At 49.8% G+C, this 24,857-nt stretch overlaps 1 protein-coding gene and 1 non-coding gene across 17 annotated transcripts in view; one reads left to right on the forward strand and one right to left on the reverse strand.

The window, feature by feature from the left end:
• The window catches only part of CUX1 (cut like homeobox 1), a 517,458-nt gene that overhangs the window by 411,421 nt on the left and 81,180 nt on the right, over nucleotides 1-24,857 (forward strand). For 5 of the 16 annotated variants that reach the window (XM_033192558.1, XM_033192559.1, XM_033192555.1 and 2 more), the window contains 7 exons: nucleotides 1,707-1,895; nucleotides 14,187-14,245; nucleotides 18,088-18,136; nucleotides 19,757-19,853; nucleotides 21,198-21,563; nucleotides 23,048-23,113; nucleotides 24,321-24,422. In XM_033192558.1, coding sequence (XP_033048449.1) covers nucleotides 1,707-1,895; nucleotides 14,187-14,245; nucleotides 18,088-18,136; nucleotides 19,757-19,853; nucleotides 21,198-21,563; nucleotides 23,048-23,113; nucleotides 24,321-24,422 — 928 coding nt within the window. Of the gene's footprint in view, nucleotides 1-1,706; nucleotides 1,896-14,186; nucleotides 14,246-18,087; nucleotides 18,137-19,756; nucleotides 19,854-20,891; nucleotides 21,564-23,047; nucleotides 23,114-24,320; nucleotides 24,423-24,857 lie in introns of all 16 variants that reach the window. The other 11 variants (XM_033192563.1, XM_033192565.1, XM_033192560.1 and 8 more) reach the window with 5 other exon arrangements.
• LOC117073882 lies at nucleotides 18,324-18,454 on the reverse strand. Its single transcript, XR_004433431.1, has one exon. It is a non-coding gene; the product is annotated as a small nucleolar RNA SNORA48 (small nucleolar RNA).

A 24,857-nucleotide genomic window follows, 5' to 3' on the forward strand; every position in this document is an offset into this window, starting at 1 on the left:
TGAGGCGGAGTCTTGCTCTGTCGCCCGGACTGGAGTGCAGTGGCCGGATCTCAGCTCACTGCAAGCTCCGCCTCCCGGGTTTACGCCATTCTCCTGCCTCAGCCTCCCGAGTAGCTGGGACTACAGGCGCCCGCCACCTTGCCCGGCTAGTTTTTTTGTATTTTTAGTAGAGACGGGGTTTCACTGTGTTAGCCAGGATGATCTCGATCTCCTGACCTCGTGATCCGCCCGTCTTGGCCTCCCAAAGTGCTGGGATTACAGGCTTGAGCCACCGCGCCCGGCCGTGTTGTTGTTTTTTAATCAATTATCCTAAGAGTTCTTCAACAAAGGAACACCAAATATACATCTGCCACATCTTTTAATTCTTTTATTAAATAAAATACTGGCCGGGCACAGTGGCTCATGCCTGTAATCCCAGCACTTTGGGGCCAAGGTGGGTGGGTCACTTGAGGTCAAGAGTTCGAGACAAGCCTGGCCTACCTAGTGAAACCCCGTCTCCACTAAAAATACAAAAATGAGCCGAGTGTGGTGGTACCCACGTGTAATCCCAGCTACTCAGGAGGCTAAGGCAGGAGAATTGCTTGAACGCAGGAGATGGAGGTTGCAGTGAGCCGAGATCGCGCCACTGCACTCCAGCCTGGGCGACAGACCAAGACTCCATCTCAAAAAAAAAAAAAGAAAAAGAAAATGCTGATACAGAGTTATCAATTTGTCAGACAATATCTCAGCTTCTGGGTAATTTTAACAGAATCTCAAGGACCTTGAATCCCACCTTGTGGTGGAAAATCGCGGTGGTTTGGCAACATTGGAGGGAGGCTTCCTCCTCTGAGCCACCCACTCAGCCGTTCTGCCTGGAGCACTGTTCCCTCTTCTCCAGCACTCAGCAGCCCCTCCCACCTCCTCCAGGTCTCTGCTCACACATCACCATCTCAGTGAGTCTTTTCCTGGCCATCTTATTAAAACCCCTGCCTCTCTCAACTCTGACTCTCTGGCCTCTGTTTTAAGTCTCCTTTGACAGTGGTCACCCTGCACACTTTGCGTTACTAATAAGTATATTTTCTGCATCTCACTCACCATGCCCCATCCCTGCTGGGCTGTAAACCCTGGGAAGACAGGGACTGTTCTCCTGTTTTTTTCATTTTTTTGAGACAGAGTCTCATTCTGTTGCCCAGGCTGAAGTGCAGTGGTACAATCTCAGCTCAGCACAACCTCCGCCTCCCGAGTTCAAATGATTTTCCTGCCTCGGCCTCCCGAGTAGCTGGGATTACAAGCCGCCACCACTCGCCTATAATTAGCCCAGCTAATTATACCTAATTATAGGCACAGGGTTTCACCATGTTGGCCAGGCTGGTCTCAAACTCCTGACCTCAGGTAATCCACCCACCTCGGCCTCCCGAAGTGCTGGGATTACAGGCGCGAGCCACCACGCCCAGCCTGGACTTTTGTCCTTTGATTCACTGCTATATGCTTGGTACATGGTGGGCGCTCAGTACATATTTGTCCAGTGGATGAATCCAGGTGGCAGCTAACCACAGGGGGAGGAAGGTGACATAGGGGAAGTGCAAGCAAGGGCAAGAAGTGACATCCCGCCATCACCATCCACACCCTGATATCTGTGCAGCTTCTGTCTCAGTTGCCAGCACAGATAGCCCCAAGCACCTGCCTCAAGGCCAGTGCAGTTTTGTCATCTCTTTTCTCCTCCCCAGGAGCAGGCCATAGAGGTGCTGACTCGCTCCAGCCTAGAAGTTGAGTTGGCCGCCAAGGAGCGGGAGATCGCACAGCTGGTGGAGGACGTGCAGAGACTCCAGGCCAGCCTCACCAAGCTGCGGGAGAATTCAGCCAGCCAGATCTCCCAGCTTGAGCAGCAGCTGAGCGCCAAAAACAGCACGCTCAAAGTAAGGGGGCCGCAGGGGCCGGGGGTGGCCCAAGGAGGCAGGGTGGGCAGCTGGACGCGCGCGCACACACACACTGTCTGCCTTTCTGGACTTGATAGCAAGTATGGCAACCTTGAACCTCTGTAAAGTAGCACCAAGGAGAGTCCCAGAGTCCACAGCACGGAGACTGGATGTTGAACCCTGCCATCAGCCCTTGTGTGGACAGCATTTCCCTCTTTTTTTTTTTTTTTTTTTTTTTGGAGACGGAGTCTCGCTCTGTTGCCCAGGCTGGAGCGCAGTGGTACGATCTCGGCTCACTGCAGCCTCCACCTCCCAAGTTCAAGCAATTCTCCTGCCTCAGCCTCCCGAGTAGCTGGGATCACAGGCATACATCACCATGCCCAACTTCTTTGTTTATTCGTTCATTCATTCATTTATTTTTGAGACAGAGTCTCATTCTTGTCGCACAGGCTGGAATGCAATGGTGTGATCTTGGCTCACAGCAACCTCCACCTCCCAGATTAAAGCAACTCTCCTGCCTCAGCCTCCCGAGTAGCTGGGACTACAGGCACATGCCACCATTTTTGTATTTTTAGTAGAGATTGGGTTTCATCACGTTGGTCAGGCTGGTCTTGAACTCCTGACCTCAGGTGATCTGCCCACCTCAGGTTGCCAAAGTGCTGAGATTACAGATGTGAGCTTCTGCGCCCAGCTCTTTAATCGAGTTTTGCAGAGCATCCTGGCTTTCTGAGGATACCCCCGCAGGAGGACGTGGTGTACTATAACTCCAGCACTTCCGGTGACTGAGCCAAATAAAACCCCAGAGGTCCATGGAAGTCACATCTGACCTTCTAAGCTAAGGGACATTCTCTTGTCCAATCACCTTTTCCCTTGGTGGCCCCAGTCCAGGTACTGCTTCAGTCCAGGGAGCCAGACACTCAGGCTCCCTCCCACGAGGCACTCTTGGCTTTTCCATAAATTTCTATCCCAGACGCAGAACCCAGAGCTTTTTCCACATATTGAAAGTAATGATTATACGTTAGGTATTTGCAATCTGTTGAAGCGAGTGTAATTTGAAGAGGGTCCTGGGACCCTTGATTTACAGGCTTCAGAGCCAGAGGAGACTCTCAGAGTTGTCAGTGTTGACAGTGAAGAAGGCAGGACCTTCAGGGCAGGGCTTCAGCCCCTGGCCGGGGTTCCCCGCTCTGCCCGGGGGCTGCCCGTTCAGGCCCATTCCTTCCCCACTACCTCCGTACGGTGTCAGGGGGTGAGAGAATGAGCAGCTGTAAGGTATATTCATTGTAGGAATAAAGTGAGTCAGGGTTCATTGTGAACATTCAAAGGAAACCTTTTCTGGTATGAAGTAGGCCTAGGATGTACTTAGGTCCATTTTGTTTTGTTGTTGTTGTTGTTGTTTTTGAGACGGATTTTCACTTTTGTCGCCCAGACTGGTATGCAGTGGCGCAGTCTTGGTGCACTGCAACCTCCGCCTCCTGGATTCAAGCAATTCTCTTGCCTCAGCCTCCTGAGTGACTGGAACTACAGGCAGTCGCCACCATGCCAGGCTAATTTTTATATTTTTGGTAGAGGCGGGGTTTCACCATGTTGGCCAGTCTAGTCTCAAACTCCTGACCTCAGGTGGTCCAGCAGCCTTGGCCTCCAACCAAAGTGCTGGAATTAGATTACAGGCATGAGCCACTGCCTTTTTGGTTTTTTTTGGAAATGGAGTCTCTCTCACTCGCCCAGACTGGAGTGCAGTGACAGGATCACAGTTCACGGCAGCCTCAAACTCCTGGGCTCAAGCGATCCTCCTGCCTCAGCTTCCCAAGTAACTGGGGCCAAAGACGTGACCCACCACACCCAGCTAGTTTTTTAATTTTTTGTAGAGATGAGATTTCACTACGTTCCCCAGGCTGGTCTGGGGCACCTGGGCTCAAGCGGTTCTCCCACCTTGGCTCCCAAAGCACTCTGGGATTATAGGCATGAGCTGCTGCACCTGGCCCAATGTCTTTTTTTTTTTTTTAATTGAAATTTTCTTTTCGACACATGACCAAATTTATGCCAAAACTAAGTTTCCAACAAATCTACTGCTGATGCTGATGGCTCCCATGACCCTCCCTCGCTCCGTTCTTCTGCCTCTTTGGGGTGAATTTCACCCATTCACTGAGAACTGCCCAGCGCCTGGTCCCTTGGAGGAGACAGTCCTGCCGACTTTGGGGAAATGGTTGAATCCTGCTTCCGTCTGTCCTCAGCCAGGTCATTTTTAAAAATATTTTATTTTATTTTATTTTATTTGAGATGGAAATTCATTCTGTTGCCCAGTCTAGAGTGCGATGGTGCCATCTCCGCTCACCGCAACCTCTGCCTCCCAGGTTTAAGCAATTCTCCTGCCTCGGCCTCCCGAGCAGCTGGGATTACAGGCATGAGCCACCACTTCCAGATAATTTTGTATTTTTAGTAGAGACGGGATTTCTCCATGTTGGTCAGGCTGGTCTTGAACTCCTGACCTCAGGTGATCTGCCCACCTGGCTTCCCAAATGCCGGGATTACAGGCGTGAGCCACTGTGAGCCGGGTCATTTATTTTGTCACCGCCATTTCTTCCTCTCTCATCAGCTTACCCAATGAGTACCAGGATTCAGTTTTTATTTCTGGATTTAATCTCATTTTCTCATGTTACGGCCATTTCTGACCCCAGCAACGACATTATTATGAGATAATTTGCCTTTCTCTCCACTGTCAAGTTAAAGGGCGTGACTCGGATACACACCGGCTACAAGAGAGCAAGGCTGTAGACCTCACATTTTTTATTATAGAGCAATTTCTTCCAAATCAGTTAAGGTTTCAATGTTTGCCTTCACAAAAAAATGAAACGCAGTTTTGCAAATTAATGTTCGTTATCCGTATCTTGGGGGAATTGTTTAATACCGTGCAGTTAATGAAACAATTCAGCAGTACTTCTTCCAAAATCATTGCTACCTTATCTTCATCTAATCTAATAATCAAAACATATCTTCTAGTAACAAGACTTCTGATTTTAATTATCTTAACTCCTTGTTGCCAGGAGTACAGATTTCGCTAATACCAAACCCACACGCAGAAAGCATTTGACTTCACCAAACCAGAGTTTCCTCTCACCCCAAAGGAGTAAGGTTAATTGAACGAGATACCTTCTGAGGGCATTTTGTCTTCCTAATGTGTATAATGTATAGCCTCAACTATAACCTAAAGGAATACAATTCTTAGGAAAATATTTTTACGAATGAGACTTGGCAAATTGGCAACCTGATGCTTTTGCCGTGGGGAACCTTGACCCCACAGTCTTGGCTACTCAAAGAACTCACCTTCGCTTACCATGGAGCTGCTTTCTTTCTTTCTTCTTCCTGTCCCCTTCCCCGCTTTCCTGTCTTACGGGGGACCCGCGGATGCACAGTGGGGCCTCGAATTAGGTTGCTGTTTGGGAGAGGAGGCTCCAAGCGCCCAGCTCTGGGCTCAGCTGTTTGGAGTTGCGGGTGGTTTTCCCATGAACACTTGGCAGCGGGTCCTTGATCTTTGAGACATGTGCCAGGTTGTTTGGTGACAGTCACTTGGGGAGAGGGCATTTCCCATATGCAGAAGGCTTATTGGGCAGAATCTTTTGTCCTGAGTTCATTGAATTGTTTCCACCCGTACTTTCCAATGGTACTCTCTGTATATCCAATGATAGCCAATGATAGTTGGATGTATTGGAGGACTAATTGGTTCTCTTTCTCTAACCCACTGAAATTCTCCATGTTTCTGCCACTGAGATTTCTTCTCTTCCCTCAAATTTGATTTGTCATTTTATAAGGATAGCAGACAGCTGCACGTCTTCGAGTCTGTCCTGTCCAGGGCTCTACTTTTTCAAGCGAAGTTCCCCATAAGCGCCCCGCTATCCACGTGTGTCACGGGACATCCGCTAACCTTTAATTAGGCACGGAAACAGACGCAGAAGTGGGAGATGTTTCCTCCTGCCTAATCTGACAAGTGCTTAAGCATAGTGCCACTTGTAAGGAAGAACTCTATTTGTGCAATTAATGAAATAGCCCGACCACCATTGACAAGGCTGCTTTTTGATAATTCTCTATTCTGTGGTCTTCTGTTGGAATGCTTTAATATAGAGGCAGTATAATTAGCTAGTCAACTGCACTGTACTTGCTATAGCACAGAAGAGAATGCTACCAATAGCTTCGATTTAAAATGAGTATTTGTAAGAAAGGCTAACTGAAAGAACACCAGTCTCCCAGAAGGAGAAATTATATTTTTCTGAAGACGCTTTAAAGATCATTGCTTCCCACTGGGTGGGTAGTCTCATGAGTTGGAATCACCTAGGGGTCTTTTTCCAAACTGCTCCTGTTTCCCTACCCCTCACCCCAGCCCCTGAGGCTCTGATGGGTCCCATGGAGACACTATGGGAAGGTGCTATGTCCCTGGGGGCACTGAGGTACTATAAAAGAGGTGGTGGAAAACATTCCATCTCCCCATACTCTCTGGCCTTGGGGGTCTCTCTTTTCATCTTGCATTCTCAGGTAGGAAGATCACTGGAGCCCAGGAGTTCAAGACCAGCCTGGCCAATGTAGTGAGATCCCATCTTTTTTATTTTTTTAATTATTTTTATTTATATATATTTTTGGAGACAGAGTCTTGCTCAGTCTCCCAGGTTGGAGTCCTGTGGCATGATCTCAGCTCACCACAACCTCCGCCTCCTGAGTTCAAGCAATTCTCCTGCCTCACCCTCCCAAGTAGCTGGGACTATAGGTTCCCACTACCATGCCCAGCTAACTTTTGTATTTTTAGTAGAGACGGGGTTTCACCATGTTGGCCAGGTCAGATCACGAGCTCCTGACCACAGGTTGTTCACCTGCCTCGGCCTCCCAGAGTGCTGGGATTACAGGCGTGAGCCACCGCGCCCAGCCCCTTCTCTTAGTTTTTTTTTTTTTTTTTAATGAGCCAGAGTGGTGACACATGCCTGTTGTCCCAGCTACATGGGAGGCTGGGGAGAGAGGATCATTAGAACATACACAGCACCCACCCCAGTGGAGATTTGGACTCACCATCCAGAGCCCAGAGTATCCTTGGGCTCCTCCCCAACTCCCAGCACCAGCAGAACCTAAATTTCCATAGCTGCTGCCTCTCCCTGAGGAAGCATGGAGACACATGTCCTCATCTGGAGAGAGTCCTTGTCCAGTAGAAAAGGAGGTACATGCTGCCCAGGCCTAGACCCCAGAGATGCAGTGTCAACTAAGGGTCTGTGTCTCAGACCCCTGCCCTGGGCCAGGGGTTCCCCGTGAGGCCGAAGACTCCCACACCAACTCTAACCTGAACCAGTCAGACAGCACCACACGGAGCCTGGCCCCGTTTATCTGCACCGCAGATGCCACTCTGCCCCCACAGTCAGAATTTTATGGAAAAGAGATATTGTCACCTTGACCGCTCGCTGGGTAACCTGGAAGACACAACCTTTCCCAGGGTCTCTGCCTTAGTCAGACCTGCGAGAGGCCCCTTTGCTATTTTTTTTTGAGACATGGTCTCACTCTGTTGCCCAAGCTGGAGTGCAATGGCACAATCATAGCTAACTGCAGCCTCGACCTCCCTGGCTCAAGGAATCCTCCCACCTCAGCCTCCCAAATAGCCGGGACTACAGGCACATGCCACCACAGCCAGCTAGTTTTTATATCTTTGGTAGAGATTGTGTCTTGCTATGTTGCCCAGGCTGGTGTCGAACTCCTGGGCTCAAGTGATCCTCCCACCTCAGTCTCCCATAGTGCTGGGGTTACAGGCATGAACCACCATGCCCTGCAGTAGATAGACATCGTCTATAGATTGAACACGTAATTTGCTAATGCCAAAATAGTTGGCATTGTAAATTAAAGCTTATTTTCATTTAAATGTTAGCCAGGCTTTTAAGAACTTCAAATAGATAATTCTGGCACTTCAGGACCCAGCTGGGGAGCACCACTTAAGTTCTTGGAACCAGGTGGGCTCCATGTATCTTTTCGATCGTACTATTACAACAGGTATGTTCGATTGGTACTTGATCATCCTACGTCTCACCACTGTCCTTTGAAAACCTTTATTCCTTCTGAATCTCCCCATTCTTCAGATGAGAAACGTGAGGCCCAAACAGGCTCAGGTTATCCAAGGTCACAGTCAGCCGGGGTAGGACCAGGTTGGCAGCCAGGTCTCTGACACTTGGCCTTTTCTCACCTATCTCTGTAAAGCCTACATGTGTTCCTTAGATTCGTGCATCTTATTTTATTTTTAAAGGCAGGATCTTGCTCTGTTGCCCCAGGATGGAGTGCAGTGGCATGATCATAACTCACTGCAGCCTCAACCTCCAGGGCTCAAGTGATCCTCCCACTTTAGCCTCCCGAGTAGCTGGAACTATAGGTGTGCACCACCACACCCAGCTAATTTTTAAATTTTTGTAGAGATGGGATCTCCCTGTGTTGCCCCTGCTGGTCTTGAACTCCTAGGCTCAAGCAATCCTCCTGCCTCGGCCTCCCAAAGTGCTGGGATTCCAGGCGTGACTCACCGCACCCAGCCAGACAAGTGCATTTTTCAGGAAGATGACCAGTTCCCAGATTCTCTTTCCACAGTCTTGGACATGGGGTTACCCTTGACAGCGGAGCCACTCCAGGGCACATGTACTCTTTCTCTGTGGCTCTGCTGCAGAATAGCGGGGACCTTGGGATGTGACAGGCTGAGATCTGGAGACTTTCATGAACAGAGCTCCTGGAGAAACAGAACCAGAGACTCTCTTCAGATCCAATTGTAGCCAGATTCAACCCCACCTAGCAGGGATGTAGTAATTGTGGTAACAAGGACAGTAACAGTACTAACCACCATTTACAGAGCACTTTACCATGTGCCCAGCACCATACTAAGCTCTAAGTACCCAATATTTTATTTTATCCTCACCAAAGCACTGTAACATATAGACACGATCCCCATTTTATAGATGAGGAAACTGAGGCTTAGAGAAGTCAAGTCTGGGTGATCAGGTGGGTTGGTTGATTGGTTTGTTTATTTATTTATTTATTTATTTGAGACAAGGTCTCACTCTTTTGCCTGGGGTGGAGTGGCACCATCACGGCTCACTGCAGCCTCTACCTCCCAGACTCAAGTGATCCTCTTGCCCCAGCCTCCTGAGTAGCTGGGACTACAGGCACAAGCTAACATACCCAGCTAATGTTTTGGGGTTTTTTTGGTTTTGTTTTGTGTTTTTGTAGAGACAGGGTCTTGCTATGTTGTCCTGCTTGTCTTGAACTCCCACGCTCAAGTGAGCTACCACACCTGACGCAAGACGTCGAGTCTTATCTAGGTTCACCTTGCAAGTACGTGGCAGAGTCAGGATCTGTGGGACTCTCGAGCCCAGATTTGCAGAGAGCCCCTGGCTCATCCTGGCCTCTCTGGCATCTCACTTCCTCCCTACAGGCAAGCGGGGCTGGCCTCAGCTCTGTCAAGACCTGCACTGTAAGACCCCAGAGATTTTTTTTCTTTCTTTGGGTAGTCAGACCCATCTGCAAAAGTTTTGCAATCATGAAATCAGATAGCATATGAAATGCTAGGAATAAGCGCAGGTCTAGCATACCACGCGGCCAGCGGGAGCATGACCGGACAGGAGGAGTGCGTCTTCAGAGACATTGAGAAACTGGTGTGCCTGTCGCCCATCCCAGGGTCAGAGTCTTTGAAACCGAGCTTTCTGGGAACCCAACAAGGAGTTTCTGATCGAAGAACCGCACTGAGGACAGTTAGTCTTTTTTCCCACACTGGGCATTTTCAGCATCAGAGGCCAATGGGAGCCCTGCATCTGCAGGTTTTGAGATGTGGCACTCACAGTAGGGTCACTAGAACGGAGATGTCCATGGGACCAGGTTACAGGCGCTCCGCCAGTTGGGAGAAGCATCGCCAGGCAGCCTCTCCCAGGCTCCATCCAGCTTGTCTGCCCAAGGCAGGAAACGTCATCGAAGTTTTACAGAAGAGATCTTGGGGACTTCCTGGTTCAACTGCCTGAAGGTAGATGGCAGAACTCTCAATGGAAGCTGTTTAGCTCTCAGCAAAAGCTCATGTCCAACTAAAATACAGTCATGTGTCACTTAACAATGAGGCTGCATTCTGAGAAATGCGTCATTAGGTGAATGCGTTGTGCAATCATAGTGTGTACTTGCACAAACCTAGATAGTATATGTATGTTTTTTTATTTGTGCCTATTTTTCATATGGAAAACCAAATGTCCCAGCATCATTACTGAGCATTAGTCATTTCCCCTGCTTGATCTGCAGTGCCTTTATAAAGGGCCGTATGTCAGCTTTCTCTGTACGTTCCATTAGAATGACTCAGGCCAGGCGCGGTGGCGCAAGACTGTAATCCCAGCACTTTGGGAGGCCAAGGCAAGTGGATTACCTAGTGTCAGGAGTTCAAGACCAGCCTGGCCAACATTGTGAAACCTCATCTCTACTAAAAATACAAAAATTAGCCAGACATGGTGTCAGACGCCTATAATCCTAGCTACTTGGGGAACTGAGGCAGGAGAATTGCTTGAACCCAGGAGGCGGAGGTTGCAGTGAGCCGAGATCATGCCACTGCACTCCAGCCTGGGCAGCAGAGCGAGACTCTGTCTCAAAATTAAAAAAGACTCTTATGGGGCTTAGGCAGCCTTTGTTGACCAAAGCATTATGTGGTACACAGTTATACACGGATCCCACCCCTAAAACCTTCCAATTAGGGCCAATCACAGGCCTTCGAAGAAGACCTGCAGCTGTGCCCTTAGAGCGTGTAATGGGACTTAGCAGTGCTAAGAGTCCCAATATCAAGGCTGGGAACCTGGAATCCCGGCACTTTGAGAGGCCGAAGTGGGAGGATCACTTGAGCCGAGGAGTTCAAAACCAGCCTGGGCAACACAGTGTGACCTCGTCTCTACAAAATAACTTAAAAAAAAAAAAAAGAGTCCCACTATTGAGGGCCCAGAGTTGCCAACATCTGCACTGATTCTTTGCTTTGTGCAAACCCTTGAGTAATTGCTGTTATTCCCATTTTACAGATGAGAAGTTTATTAACTTGTCCATAGACACCCAGCTCATAAGTGACAGACTCGGGTTCCAGGCTCAGGCCATTGGCCTTCCTGGTCTGTGCCATGCCAGGCTCGGAGACCCTCCGTGTGCTCCTCCCTCTCTCTGCCTTATTCCCAGCCGGCTCCTATTCTCTGGATATGACCACGTTTATGCACGTTCCGTATCCAGCCTCAGTGATCGTGACTGTCTGATGTGCATTTTGGATTCCAGTGACACTGAATAATCCCTCAAAAGGAAATATGAGTGCATTAGTGCTAACTGCTATTGGACGATAGGGAAGAGAATAAAATAATCACTTCTTAACAAGCACCTTCTGAGAATCTTTTGTAGGAAAACGAGTGCCTTCTACCTCCTGTTTGATTAGGGCTGAGAAAACCATTATAATACACAAGGTCAGCAAGAGGTTTTCAAAAGGACCTAGGGCAGAGCAGTTTCATGCAATGGGAAAGGCACACTTGAGAAATCACCAGCGAAGGCAACAGAAAAAGACGGGCCCAATGAAGGCTGGGCAGCTGGAATCCCACCACTTTGAGAGGCCAAAGAGGATAACTTGAGCCCAGGAGTTTTAGTTAGTTAGTTAGTTAGTTAGTTAGTTAGTAATTGTGTGTGCTTGTACAAACCGAGATAGTATTTATCTTATTTATGCATTTTTTTATATGAAAAACCAAATGTCCCAGCCCTGTTACTGAACATTCGTCATTTCCCCTGCTTGATCTGCAGTGCCTTTATAAAGCCTGGTCAACATGGTGAAACCTCATTTCTAATTATTATTGAATAATTAGTTAATTATTAATTAGTGATTAACTAATAAAACACATGAATTTTTAAAACAGCGGGCAGGTTGGGATTTGGATGGCACCATCTCCTCCCCAAAGTCTAGAATGTTCTCAGTTGGCTTTAACCTGTGGTCTTAGCCATGGCTAGTCAAGCAGAACCTGAAAGGGCACCTATGGCTGGGCATGGTGGCTCACGCCTGTAATTCCAACACTTTGGGAGGCTGAAGGGAGAATCACTTGAGCTCAGGAGTTTGAGACCAGCCTGGGCAACATAGCAAGACCCCATCTCTTAAAAAATAACCAGGTGTGGTGATGTACATCTGTAGTCCCAGCTACTCAAGGGGCTAGGGCAGGAGGATTGCTTGAGCCCAGGAGTTGGAGGCTGCAGTGAGCTATGATCGCACCACTGCACTCCAGCCTGGGTGACAGAGCAAGACCCTGTCTCTCTTTTTTTTTTTTTTTTTAAAGAAAAAAAAAAGGCCGGGCGCGGTGGCTCAAGCCTGTAATCCCAGCACTTTGGGAGGCCGAGATGGGCGGATCACGAGGTCAGGAGATCGAGACCATCCTGGCTAACACGGTGAAACCCCATCTCTACTAAAAAATACAAAAATAAACTAGCCGGGCGAAGTGGCGGGCGCCTGTAGTCCCAGCTACTCGGGAGGCTGAGGCGGGAGAATGGCGTGAACCCGGGAGGCGGAGCTTGCAGTGAGCTGAGATCCGGCCACTGCACTCCAGCCCGGGCGACAGAGCCACACTCCGTCTCAAAAAAAAAAAAAAAGCAGCAGCAGCATAACACCTAGAAACCCTGTAGAGGGGAAGTTACCAGAAATGACGTTTGTTCACCTCTAGCTTGGAAACATGCTGAATGGTCAGAACACCCTCCTGGCACTGCCCCTCCATGTTCTTGTTTTCTGTAGAGTTGCCTCATTTCCTCCAAGGAGCTCCCTTTAGAAAAGATCAAAAGCAAACTAGTCCAAAAACACCTTCAGAGAAGAAAGCACCCCCTACGACCACCCCACAGCAATGGCTCCTCTCACAAGAAAGCCCTGCAGAGCTGTGGGCAGAAACAGCCACATCAGGCTGGGCAGGGTGGCTCACTCCTGTAATCCCAGCACTTTGGGAAGCTGAGGCAGGAGGGTCACCTGGGGTTGGGAGTTCAAGACCAGCCTGGCCAACATGACAAAACCCCATCTCTACTAAAAATACAAAAAAATTAGCCAGGAGTGGTGGTGCATGCCTGTAATCTCAGCTACTGGGGAGGCTGAGGAAGGAGAATTGCTTGAACTCAGGAGGCCAAGGTTGCAGTGAGCCAAGCGAAGATCACGCTGCTGCACTCCAGCCTGGGCAACAGAGCGAGAGTCCGTCTCCAGCAAAAAAAAAAAAAAGAAAAAGAAAAACAAGAAACAGCCACATCAGTCCCCAGTGGGCTCACAGACCTTTCTGGAGCCCACTGGAGCATCACTGCTCTTTGGAAATGTGCCATCGTTCCCCTAGGCACCTGAGAGGGAGCAGTATCTCAGGCAGGGCCCTCCCCGCAGGACTCAGACCAGCTTGCTGTCAGGGAAGCCACCGAGCACCTAACTGAATAGGCCCCTGCTCCTAAAACCCCAGCATTCAGGGGTTCAGGAGTGCAAAGGCGTTTGCCCTGATGCCTATTCGATGCCTACTCTCAACACAAAAGGGCTGTGTCTCTCATCAGCGGAGGTCGTCCCAAAGGTGTTGACAACCAGCTGTATGAGTCCCTCAGCCTCACATATTTTGTTTAAAACCACACGCTGCTTTTCAGACACCAGGAAAGCCTCTCCTCCTTCTGTTTGCGGTTTCATGGCACTTCCTACAAAATGCACTTTTCCTCCTCTGCAAAGGTTCTTCCTTCTTTTTTTTTTTTTTTTTTTAAAAGAGGTAGGGTCTCCATTCCTCACTCCGTCACCCAGGCTGGAGTGCAGCGGCACAGTCATAGCTCACTGCACCCTCCAACTCCTGGGCTCAAGCAATCCTCCCACCTCAGCCTCCCAAGTAGCTGGGACCACAGGCACGTACCAGCAACCCAGCTAATTTTTTTTATTTTTTGTCAAGATGGGGCCTCACCATGTTGCCCAGACTGGTTTCAAACTCCTGGGCTCAGGCAATCCTCCCACCTCAGCCTCCCAAAGTGCTGGAATTACAAGCATGAGTCACCATACCCAGCCTTCATTCTGCTTTTGCTAAGTTGTACGTTAACAACTTTACAGCATCCCTACACACGTTGCTGTGCCTGGGCACGCACTCACACTGGGCAGGCCGGGAGCATGAAGGAAAAAAGATGGCCCCAGCACTGTTGACTCCATTCACAAGGGCTGGCTTCCCCTCGCAGGCACAGCTGGCTGTTCCGCAGCGAATGCCGTCGGTGAAGTCCATCGACCTGTTGTCAGGCATGGCCACTGATCAAATTCTTCTCTGTTTTCAGCAACTGGAAGAAAAACTCAAAGGCCAGGCTGACTATGAAGAGGTGAAGAAAGAGCTGAAGTAAGTACGGAGACCTCTGTGGCCCCTCACAAGCTGGGGCTCATTAGGGCCATCTGCTAACAATGCCAGGCCGGTGACAGGGAGCCTTGGCCCCCCGCCGTCTGGCTCAGCAGATGCCCATAAATGCAGCCAGAGTTCTGCCACCGCACGGTGTCCTGGGCTACCCAACGCTGTGGGCGTTTGCCCTCGGGCCTGTCCCTGAATTCTTTGGACTTCTGCTAAAAGCTGTGCATTTCAGGTATTCCAGAATGCATGGAATCAGGGGCATAGTGCCTTTACAGAAATGATCAAATATGACCTTGTTTTGCAACTATAAATTCCCCAAACAGAAGCAACGCACATGAGGGAAACGTTTTCGGGTTGAAGGTGGGCATATGGCCTCACACTGCCCTGGCCTCCTGGACTCGGAAACTCTGTCTTCCAATCTCTGTTCTCCATCTGTGAGACTGTAGCCGAAAGCTTGTCATCTTTTCGGGGCTAATGATGGCATTCTCAGTTCTCAGGCTTCAAAGTTCCCTTCTCGGCCAGCAGCCCCCACCTCTGCCTCCTCACCCTGAGCCTTCTTTGGCTCTCTGGAGCTCCCAGGTCCTGGTCTTTACCTGTCCCCCAACATCCATCATGCTCCAGGCTCACCGACCTCCCCTGCAAGCCTGGAGCCTATGGTCAGACCCTCTGCGTTCATACAGCTCCCCTCGATCGTCAGCCATTCCAAGCTTTCCCACCGGCATCCCTGCCTCACTCCTAATGTTATTAACCACTGCAAACAGAGGTTGCCTAGGGCATAGTAACCGGCCCCATGGGTCCCCCTGTGCTTCTCGCGGCTGGAACTCTGCTGGTTTGAGGCTTCCTCGGGGGTTCTTCTCTGCCCTTGTCACTGTTACCCCAACCTCTATCCACAGATGCCCTAGTCCTCTGCTAGGGACAGACCCCTGCCTCTGGTCTTAGGTGCCATCTCCCATCTGTGCAGGCTGCCCCCTCCGCCTCACCTTGGGTCCCTTCCTTCCTGTCCCTCCTGCTGTCCCATCAGCCCCTTTCTCTCTTGCTGCTATTTTCCATTTCTCCTTTTAAGATGAGCCTACACCCACTCACCACGTTTTCTTTGTATTGTTAATTCCATTCTGCTAAGAAAAACTCATTGGGTGTCCTCTTGAACCATTTCACTTCCATGACCAGCTGCCTTCTCTCGCCTGAGACCTCCAGCCTCCCTGGTGTCTGCTGGCCCTGGTAGTCCCTGTCCCCACCATGCTCTCCCCCCGAGTAGTCTCATCCCATTTCCACCCGCGAAGCCTCTGCTGGCACCTCTTTGGACAAACCCCTACACCCCTCTAACACTTCCAGCCTTTGTAACTTACTTACTTATTTATTTGACAGAGTTCCGCTCTTGTTGCCCAGGCTGGAGTGCAGTGGTGCTATCTGAGCTCACCGCAACCTCTGCGTCCCGGGTTCAAGCGATTCTCCTGCCTCAGCCTCCCAAGTAGCTGGGATTACAGGCATGAGCCACCACCCTGGGCTAATTTTGTATTTTTGGTAGAGATGGGGTTTCTCCATGTTGGTCAGGCTGGTCTCGAACTCCCGACCTCAGGTGATCCGCCCACTTCAGCCTCCCAAAGTGCTGGGATTACATGTAACTTATTATTAAATGTTACCTGGTTAACCTTCTCTACCTGCCTCTCCTATCCCATTCTTTCCTTCCTTTCCCTCTTCTAAAAGAGAAAAGAAATTGGGCCTTCTAATTTTGAGCCAGAGAAACTGCTGCAAAGGCCTTTGCCCAGCCTCACCCTGGGATTTAGTATTCCTCTTCCTCTTCCTCTTCCTCCTCCTCCTCCTCCCCCCCCTCCCCCAAGTTCACTTCATTCCCTGGGAGCTGAGGTTTCCAGGCTCCAGCCAGCAGCACATACCGGTCTACTCCCTCTCATCCATAGCCCGCTAGGCCACAGGCTGCCGCTACCCCCACTGCAGGGCTGCCTCGCCAGCCCCGCTTGTCACCACGTTCCTGCTGACTCTTTCTGTTGCATCTGCACATGACAGGCCCCACCACCATGTGCACATCTAGAAGCCTCACTCAGGTGGCTTCTTTGCCCAGGTGTGCTCTTGGGCTCTTGCCCGTGTCCCCTTCTCAACATCGTCCCATTTCCATTTCCTCACCCCCACGCAACGGGGTGCTGACCTCAGATCCTCACGCACTGCAGCACAAGACACCCTGGCCCTTCAGGGCCCTTCTCCAATGCTTGTTCATCATGACACTGAGACGTGGTCTCCAACCCATCAAGATCCCTCCTGCTGGGGTCCTCACAAGTTCTGTCTCTTAATGGACCACTTGGAGTCTTGCCTATTACCTGTACTGGCCTGTACATTTCCTGGATTACGGACCAGGAGTGGTTCTGATTCCCCACGGCAACAAGCGGCTAGCAGGCTGCTGGTAAAGATCTGTAGAATAAATAAATAGACACATGGTCTTTTATTACATAATCCTAAAGAAAATAGGAAACAAAGGACAGGATTCCATCTTAAGAAACCCCTTTTGGCCGGGCGCAGTGGCTCACACCTGTAATCCCAGCACTTTGGGAGGCCGAGGCGGGTGGATCACCTGAGGTCAGGAGACCAGCTTGGCCAATATGGCAAAACCCCGTCTCTACTAAAAATACAAAAATTATCCAGGTGTGGTGGCACACACTAAAGGGACAGAGGCCGAAATCGTGGCTGCAGGAACACAGCGAAGGTTCGGTTGACTCTGCACCTGCGAGTGGTAAATCTCACGGTCCAGCCAGCCTGCTCTGGGTCTCTCCTCCATCCTTGGTATTTCAAAGAAACACTTGCAGCTCCTTCAAAGCCACACAGCCTCACTTCTCCTCTTCTCCTTGGTATACTCAGCAAAAGAGGGACATCCACAGCAAAAGGAACTCAAGAAACAGTAATAATCCTGGGGACCTGGACTCACTGAGACTGTAGTGATCAGGGCATGGCCCTTTTCAGTGCCGATGAGAACAAGGGAGGCAGAAGTCACCTTATGTTGCCACACCTTTGTCATTGCTCTCCTTCCCCAACCTGGGGCTGCAGAGAAGGTCCGTCCACCTCGCTTCTGAGTCATCCAAGTCTAGGACGTTGCCCTTTGCCTATATCCCCTGGTCCCCAGGTGGGTGCCAGTTAGAAGTGAGGTGTGGGCAGTGGCCGCCCTGGTGGGTTCCTCTCTGTCTGGCTTCTCCTTACCACTTTTTCCTTCCCTTTAAGCTTTACAAATACATTTCACTTGCAACAATGTTATGCCTGTATTAAACTTTAAAATTATACTCTGAACAGACCTGGTGTGATTCCATATGGAATGATTTACATGCTAGGCAAGAAACTTTTGCCAGCCAACTGCTAGTTGAATAGTTATTCTAGAGACATTATCAGATTCTATTACTGCCAGGGAAGTTGTTAAAGTTGACAGTTCTTCAGTTCCTGGAGAGCAGGAAATTGTAATGTTAATGCTTATTAATGTGGCTGTTGTCAAAGGTATAAGTAGAAAAGAACCGCCCTGGGCCGGGCGCGGTGGCTCACGCCTGTAATCCCAGCACTTTGGGAGGCTGCGGCGGGTGGATCAGTGGAGGTCAGGAGTTTGAGACCAGCCTGGCCAACATGGTGAAACCCCGTCTCTACTAAAAACACAAAAATTAGTGGGCATGATGGCACATGCCTGTAATCTCAGCTACTCGGGAGGCTAAGGCAAGAGAATTGCTTGAACCCAGGAGGCAGAGGTTGCAGTGAGCCAAGATCGTGCCACTGCACTCTAGCCTGTGTGACAGAACGAGACTCTGGCTCAAAAACTAAAATAAAATAACCCCTCTCTCGTGCTCTTGCAGCATTCTGAAGTCCATGGAGTTTGCACCGTCCGAGGGCGCTGGGACACAGGTACGTGTCTCACTCAATGGTCAGCACTAGCGTCAGCCCCGCTGCTGGTTACCACTGGTCCCTCCGGAATATCCCATGATCTCACTGTTTCTATGAGGCCTCTCGCTTACAGTCAGTGAGTCATACTTCAAGAACATTTTAACCAAGTTAAAGCAGATTGTCTTTTTTGTCTCTCTCTCCTTTTTTTCCATGTGTCCAAGGTGTGAACCAGGCATAGATCAAAAGCCAAGCTGGAGATGAACAAGGGATTGCTTCATCCCTGACTGATAGGAGATGGGCACTACCAAAAAGCAAATTATCTTTAACTAAAAAGAGGCAAAAAGAGACAAGTTAGTGTTTTCCAAACTGGTAACTGAAGTGAAATTGTGATTTCACTTGAGCAGGTACTAAGAACATAGATAAAAAACTGTCAGTTGTGTTTAAGAAGGCCAGGCTCAGTAGCTCATGCCTGTAATCCCAGCACTTTGGGAGGCCAAGACAGGCGGATCGCTTTGAGGCCAGGAACTCGAGAACAACCTGGGCAATATAGCAAGACCACGTCGCTATTAAAAACAAAAAACAAAAAATAGCTAAGTACTATGGCATATGCCTGTGGTTCCAGCTACTTGGGAGGCTGAGGCAGGAAGATCACTTGAGCCCAGTAGTTCAAGGCTATAGTGAGCTGTGATCGCGCCACTGCACTCCAGCCTGGACAACTGTGAGAGACTTTTTTTTTTTTTAATTACATTAAAGAGCAGCCAAAAATAGATTGGTTTAGGAACTTTGGTTACATGCTGCCTCAGTAGAGAAGGCACAAGGGCAGGATGACAGTGGCCCAGGGTCATCTGGTGGCCGATTAAAACTGACTTCCAGGCCAAGCATGGTGGCTCACACCTGTAATCCCAGCACTTTGGGAGGCTGAGGTGGGTGGATCACTTGAGGTCAGGAGTTCGAGACCAGCCTGGCCAACATGGTGAAACCCTATCTCTGCCAAAAATATAAAAAATTAGCTGGGTGTTGTGGCACACGTCTGTAATCCCAACTACTCGGGCGGCTGAGGAAGGAGAATCACTTGAACCCCAGAGGCAGAGGGTACAGTGAGCCAACACTGTGCCACTGCACTCCAGCCTGTGTGACAGAGCAAGACTCCGTCTCAAAAAATTAAAAAATCAAATCAAATCAAATTGACATCCTAAGTGGAATCTGACTCCTGATGCCCAGAAGACAACCAACATCTTTGTGGCTGGCAAAAAAAAAGAAAAGTTCCTTTACAGAAACGTTCGGACAGAGGTTTGTGGCTTGGCAGCCAGTCTTATGGCCAAATGAGGCGCGAGTTCAGGTCGCTTGAGTTTGAGAACAGATGAGAGAATAATTAATTGTTTAGAAGCTGTGGAAGTCTAAGAAGAAAAATGACTTCAACTAGAATCCATTCTTTCTGAAGGGAACTTGTTTTCCATGTGTGTTAAACATCTTGGGGGAAAATCAGCTGTCCCTAGCCTACTTCGGAGTCAGATGGGGAGCTGGGTGGGAACACGGACAGACGGAGGGAGGCAGGGCTCCGGGCCTGGTCGCCCAGGAAGCGGGTGGGTGGCCGGCCCCGCAGTGAGCCCCACAGTGAACCCCCTGCTCTGCCTCTTCTAGGATGCGGCCAAGCCCCTGGAGGTGCTGTTGATGGAGAAGAACCGCTCACTGCAGTCGGAGAACGCCGCGCTGCGCATCTCCAACAGCGACCTGAGCGGTAGGTTGGCCGGGCTTCGCGCGTGTGCGGTGCTTGGTTCGCTTCCAGGGTTCGGTCAAGGAAAAGGAAGGTGAATCGTGAGTCTGGGCAGATGCATGGCCAGAGAAGCGCCGGTTGATGAGAACCTTTGACTAACGCGTGTTGGGTGCCCTTCTCCTCACCGCTCCTCCCTTCCCTTCCCCGCCCTGCTTAAAAAGCTGGATGTTGAGACGGGCCAGCCGCACAGGCTCTGCGGAGGTCAGTTAGGGGCAGTGCGGCTGGAGACCCCGGGAGGGACAGCTCAGAGGACGTCGGCCTTTCTGATCTGTGTCTAGTTGTGCTGCACAGAGGCCAGGGGCAGTGTGAACCCAGCCTCGTTCTGGTGGTGTTTTCAGGGACAGCCCCGGGCATGCCGGGTCCAGTAGAGGTTTTTCTTCCTTGGTCAGGTCTACCCTGGGGACGCATCCCCCATCCTTAGCCTTTCTTGGCTCATCCCCCAAATGGTGGCGTCACTGACTGTGCTTCTGATTTGGGCAGCTGGTAAAACGCGTACAGGTGTCTCGGGCTCCGATGGTATTGCATTCTCAAAACGGGCGCGCGCCTCCACATCGAGGGGGCTTGGTACCGTGAATCCACCTCAGAGCAAGAGGTGCGAGCGAATCCATTGGTCCTAAAATGTCAGTGTTTGCTGCTCCTCCGGCCGGGGCCAGCGGGCCCAGTAAGAGGCCCGTGACCCGTCAACTCTTCCCTGTGTGTGTCACCGGCTCCTTGTCACGCTAGGAGTTTGAATCTATGTGAAGGGGACTCTCCAGGCTGCAACGTACAAGAAAGGCGCAAACATGAATGCATGTTGCTTGTTTTGGGAAGCCTCGTTTGGCTGACTTACAAATTTAATCGGAAAACAAACCAACCCACCTCATTGGCCCTTGTAAAAAAAAAAAAAACCTGCACTTTTTTTTGTTTTCCCTTTTGCGGGGGCAAACTTTTGCATTTTGGTCTTGGTTTTTTTTTCCCCCTTTGGAATCCCCCATAATGCATTCTGTTTGCCCTTCCTTGTAGGGTCAGCCAGGAGGAAAGGGAAAGACCAGCCTGAAAGTCGGCGCCCGGGATCTTTGCCGGCCCCCCCTCCTTCTCAGTTGCCCCGCAACCCGGGGGAGCAGGCTTCCAATACTAATGGTACACACCAGTTCTCACCAGCGGGGTTAAGTCAAGACTTTTTCAGCTCATCCCTGGCAAGCCCCAGCCTACCCCTGGCTTCTACAGGAAAATTTGCACTAAACTCTCTTCTCCAGCGGCAGCTAATGCAGTCCTTCTACTCCAAGGCTATGCAGGAAGCCGGAAGCACAAGCATGATTTTTTCAACAGGTCCATACAGCACAAACTCCATATCTTCCCAAAGTCCATTACAACAAAGCCCAGATGTCAATGGCATGGCCCCATCCCCCAGCCAGTCAGAAAGTGCTGGGAGCGTCTCCGAGGGCGAGGAGATGGACACTGCAGAAATCGCCCGGCAGGTCAAAGAGCAGCTCATTAAGCACAATATCGGACAACGTATTTTTGGACATTATGTGTTGGGACTGTCTCAAGGGTCCGTGAGCGAGATTCTAGCTCGACCCAAGCCATGGAATAAACTGACTGTTCGCGGCAAGGAGCCATTTCACAAGATGAAACAGTTCCTCTCCGATGAGCAGAACATCCTGGCCCTCCGTAGCATCCAAGGCAGACAAAGAGGTGAGAGACTGGCGTTGGGTGGCGCCAGCGTGTGAGCCCGTCACAGAGTTGCACATGTGTGTGTGCATGCGTGTGTGTGTGTGTGAGATGAAACATTTGTGCATCACATCAGGTAAAGTTCTCTTTACTTCTGCTACGTCCAGAGCTCAAGGGTGGCCCGGCATGAGTTAAGGCTGTTAGATTTGGGAGATCTGGCCTTTCAAATGCACTCAGCACTCCATACTTAGGAAACCCTGTAGTATTTCAATACTATAGATCGTATTACATGATGTATAGCGTCTCGGTATGCTTAGTGGCCATGGGTCTAATTGGCCTTGGGTGCTGGTCTCACTTTTGGGAGGAGCCCTTGCGTCCCCTCCAGCCCCATAACACCATGTTGACTGGGCTCGATCCTCGTGCGGGGCTGGTTCTGTAGGGAGAACACGTCACAGATGACACCCCCCATCTTCCCACCCTGCAAAAGAGGGCGTGTCCCGTGGCCACCTTCCTTACATTGTTCATGGTCCATTAGTGATTTGTTTAGCATTATGAGTAAAACAGGCCTGGCTTGAGTAAAATACACAAAAAATTTTATTTAAGCACCCTTTCTACCCTACCCTCCATAAATTTAGAGATAAAATGTCAGTCGTATTCATAATTTCAAAAATCCTAGCGGGGCATGGTAGCTCATGCCCATAATCCCAGCAGTTTGGGAGGCTGAGGTGGACAGATCGCTTGAGTCCGGGAGTTCAAGACCAGCCTGGGCAATATAGATTTTGTAATCTTTTGATCTACAAAAAAATCAAAAGATTAGCCAGGCGTGGTGGCATGTACCTGTGGTCCCAGCTACCTGAGAAGCTAAGGCAAGAGGATGACTTGAGCCCAGGGGGTGGAGGCTGCAGTGAGCCATGATTGAGCCACTGCACTCCAGCCTGGGCAACAGAGTGAGAACCTGCCTCAAATAAAAAAAAAACAAGAAAGAAAGTTCCTTCTCCGTTTTAAGACCAGGGGATCAATGTGCCACATCAACAGAGCTACAGAGAGGTCATTTCATCAGACATATTTGAAACACCCTGAAACTTAGACTCAAACAGAGCAGGGAGATGTTTTGAACAGCATCAATTTGCACCAAGAACATGCAGTGTTTTATGAGGATGTTAACCGAAATTGAATGTCTTTGGATGATTAATGTGAGCTTTGTTCTGGGGGCTGGTGGGTGATCCTCCTTCAAGGCAGTCCTCCCTCCCGTGGGCCTCCCTGGCTTTGATGCCGTAGGTCGCTACTTAGATTTCCCCCATCTCCTTTTGCAGCAGAGTCACGGCCTCTGCGGGCCAGTCAGCCAGGGAAGGGCCTCTCAGAAGATTCTAGAAACTCCCGAGTTGCACAGGCAGCCCTGAGCCCTTTCTTTAGCGACAGGCGGCTCAGATTTCATGTCACACAGCCCATATCGTCAACACCACCATTCCCCTGATTGTTTTGTTCTTACCACACTTGTTTTTCAACAGAGAATCCAGGCCAGAGCCTGAACAGACTATTTCAGGAAGTACCGAAACGAAGAAATGGGTCTGAAGGTATGTTGCAGGCAGGTGTTTTCTTTGCAGTCAGTCACCTAGGGAAGCAGCATGTCCTTAGCTGTGTATTTGGGTTAAAACTGTGCAGTGTGATTCTGGCCTGGAACCTGATGGAAAAACAGCTAGTAAGTATAAAACAAGGCACGGGTTCAAGCACACCCAGCCCCCTCCTCCCAAGCTGCCTGCCCTTTCCCAAGCGCAGGCAGAGGTGAGAAGAGGCATCACTAAGCTAAGCCCCCCGAGTCTGAATCGCAGCCCACTTCAGATCCTAATTACCCGGTCCCCCATTTTTCTCAGACGCAGTTGAAAAAATAACAGCGGTTGCTCTGAGAAAAGTCAGGTGACCCCATCAAATTAAATACTGCTGCTTCCTTGTATTTTTAACTCGGAAATACACTCAAGGTCCTACGGAACGAACGCATCCCAAATCGTCCCGGTGGCATACTTGTTTTTAAATGGTGGTATACTTGTTTTGAATGCAGTGGTTCCTATTTAGGAAGGTAGTACAAAATTAAACTATCCGGGCAGCTTCCCGAAAGAGCTGGGGCCGGGCCCCGGGCCATAGTAGCTTCATTTCGTCTGCACATTTGCCTGCACAAACATCACCGTGTGGCCGAAAGAATCCATCCTTGCCCCTTAGGAATTTCTGCAGGCTCCTTTCCTCATTTGTAAATTTTAAAAAGACATTACGTGATCATAGATGCAAACAATTTTTTAAGTTAAGCCTGTCTTTCTTCACCCTGTGCCTCTGAATGATTGATAGACAATCAGCCTCAAACCCTCCGCCCTCCTTTCCCATTTATCCTGTGTGGGACATGAGCCTCCAATAAACATCTAACCCCGAGGAGAGTCAGTCCCAAGCCACAGCAGTTGCTTCTAAGTGACTTATGAGAAACATTGCCTTTTAATCACTCACCTTTTATATATATAGATTAAATGATCGGTTCTCCAGGGTACTAACCCACGGGTGGTGTCCGGCTCTGGCAGAGTAACATTGACCGTAAGGTCAACTGAGCAGGAAATCCCTCCTGCCCAGTATCACTGTGAAGTTGCACTCACAGCAAACGCAGGCCACTGGGAGGCCACATCTGCCTCCTTGTGTCACCAGCCCCCACCCGGGGCTATATATCAGAATGACGTCTTCGCGCAGCGCTGCTTTTTGTCCCAGGTTTGGGTTTGATGTCATTGGCGCAACTTCTCCCCACAGGTAACATCACCACCCGGATCCGAGCCTCGGAGACTGGCTCTGATGAAGCCATCAAGTCCATCCTAGAGCAAGCCAAGCGGGAGCTCCAAGTGCAGAAAACTGGTACAGCTTCCATTTCTTCACCCACTATCTTCCAGACTTAATTAAGAGAATTGTCATGAGTGCTCTGGTCAGCAGTAATTAACTCTTTTTTTTTTTAAAACAATAATGAACGCCTGTTCTCAAGCATTTAGGCACGTAGAGAGAAGCAGGTCTGTCTGTGTGATCTGTATTTGCCTAATAGTTACCTTTTTCTTTTTTTTGAGATGCAGTCTTGCTGTGTTGCCCAGGCTGGAGTGCAGTGGCACAATCTCAGCTCGCTGCAACCTCTGCTTCCCAGTTTTAAGTTATTCTCGTGCCTCAGCCTCCCAAGTAGCTGGGACTATAGACATGTGCCACCATGCCCACTAATTTTTGTGTTTTTTAGTAGAGACGGGGTTTCACCATGTTGGCCAGGCTGGTCTCGAACTCCTGACCTACAGTGATCCACCCACCTCG

This window comes from Trachypithecus francoisi, unplaced genomic scaffold, assembly GCF_009764315.1.
Source record: "Trachypithecus francoisi isolate TF-2019V2 unplaced genomic scaffold, Tfra_2.0 Lachesis_group4, whole genome shotgun sequence".
In the NCBI taxonomy this organism is placed as follows: Eukaryota; Metazoa; Chordata; class Mammalia; order Primates; family Cercopithecidae; genus Trachypithecus; species Trachypithecus francoisi.